Source organism: Aplysia californica, unplaced genomic scaffold (assembly GCF_000002075.1).
Source record: "Aplysia californica isolate F4 #8 unplaced genomic scaffold, AplCal3.0 scaffold00144, whole genome shotgun sequence".
NCBI lineage: Eukaryota > Metazoa > Mollusca > Gastropoda > Aplysiida > Aplysiidae > Aplysia > Aplysia californica.
In genome coordinates, this window is record NW_004797414.1 from 845,297 (window position 1) to 846,535 (window position 1,239).

General features: G+C 42.5%; 1 protein-coding gene across 1 annotated transcript in view; it reads right to left on the minus strand.

Moving 5' to 3' along the window:
* The window catches only part of LOC101849285 (high affinity cGMP-specific 3',5'-cyclic phosphodiesterase 9A-like), a 24,751-nt gene that overhangs the window by 4,380 nt on the left and 19,132 nt on the right, over positions 1-1,239 (minus strand). Inside the window, exon 4 of the mRNA XM_035969399.1 lies at positions 129-265. Within this exon, the coding sequence (XP_035825292.1) occupies positions 129-265 (137 nt within the window). The remainder of the gene's footprint in view (positions 1-128; positions 266-1,239) is intronic.

The following is a 1,239-nucleotide window of genomic DNA, read 5'->3' on the forward strand; positions in this document are numbered from 1 at the left end:
TCTCTCCCCCCTCTCTCTCGCTCTCCCACCTCTCTCTCTCTCGCTCTCCCCCTCTCTCTCTCCCTCTCTACCTCCCTCCCCCCTCTCTCTCTCTTTGTCTCTCTCTCTGTTTCATTCTCTGGGGTGACCATCCGGCCGTGTCCCACTGACCTGGTTGAAGTACTCCTCCAACAGACAGTCCACCCAGGGCTCGGACACCTCCATGGGACGCACCTCGTTGGAGATGTCGCAGCACTTGATCAGCACCATCTTCAACTGTAGGAAGACAAGGGGGTTAGAGTTTTAGACTCGTTTTACGGCACAATTACCTCCCGTTTGAAGGTGTCCTTGTCCACATTTGCCAAGATGTTAATAAGGAGTGAGGCCCTCAATGAGTTGATAATTAATTTTTTAAAAAAATAATCAAAACGAAACTACGTCTTGAGGATCAAAATCAATAGTTTCCATCCTAGGTGGAAGAAATCTATATAATACTTTATTTAATGAAAAGTGAAAAGACGTTTGGAGCAGACTCTGGTTTTTATAAGCCCGATAAAAACGAAAAGCACTCAGGCTATAAAGGAAGAGGAAGGCCACGCAAAAGGTGGATCGAGGGTGTCAAGGAAACCCTATGAAAACATAACATCACAACTGAAAGAGCTGCGGAGCTGGCCTACCATAGAAAACTGCATCTCCGCTCGACGCTTAACAGAAACAGAGGATGAAAAAGTAAAAGTAAAAAGTAAAAAGTAAAAAGTAAAGTAAGTAATTATCAAAACGAATTGGATTAGGGAGTGAAAGGAAGCATTGAGATTGAGACTACGGTTTTACAATGTGATCAACACTAATAAGGTTACAGAGTGAAAAGAAGTAAGGAGATTAAGACTCCGGTTTAACAGTGCCATCAACACTAATGGGGTTAGGGAATGAATTGAAGTTTTGAGACTGAAAAGAAGTACATGTACTGAGATTGAGACCCAAGTTTTACAGTGCAATCAATACCAATCAGGTTAGAGAGTGAGATGGAGTAGGGGAGTAGGAGCTATGGTACCATTTAGAAAAGAAAGTAGAAGGGGAAAAATAACAACTGATTATCCTCAGCCAAAATCTTTCTCAACTCTCAAAACTAACCCTAATCTAATGCTAGGAAGCTAACCCTATTCTTAACCCTCATGCCATTCTTGCCAAAACTTTTTGACCGTAGTCATAACAGGAGTAGAATACACGAAGATACCACACACACACACACACACACACACA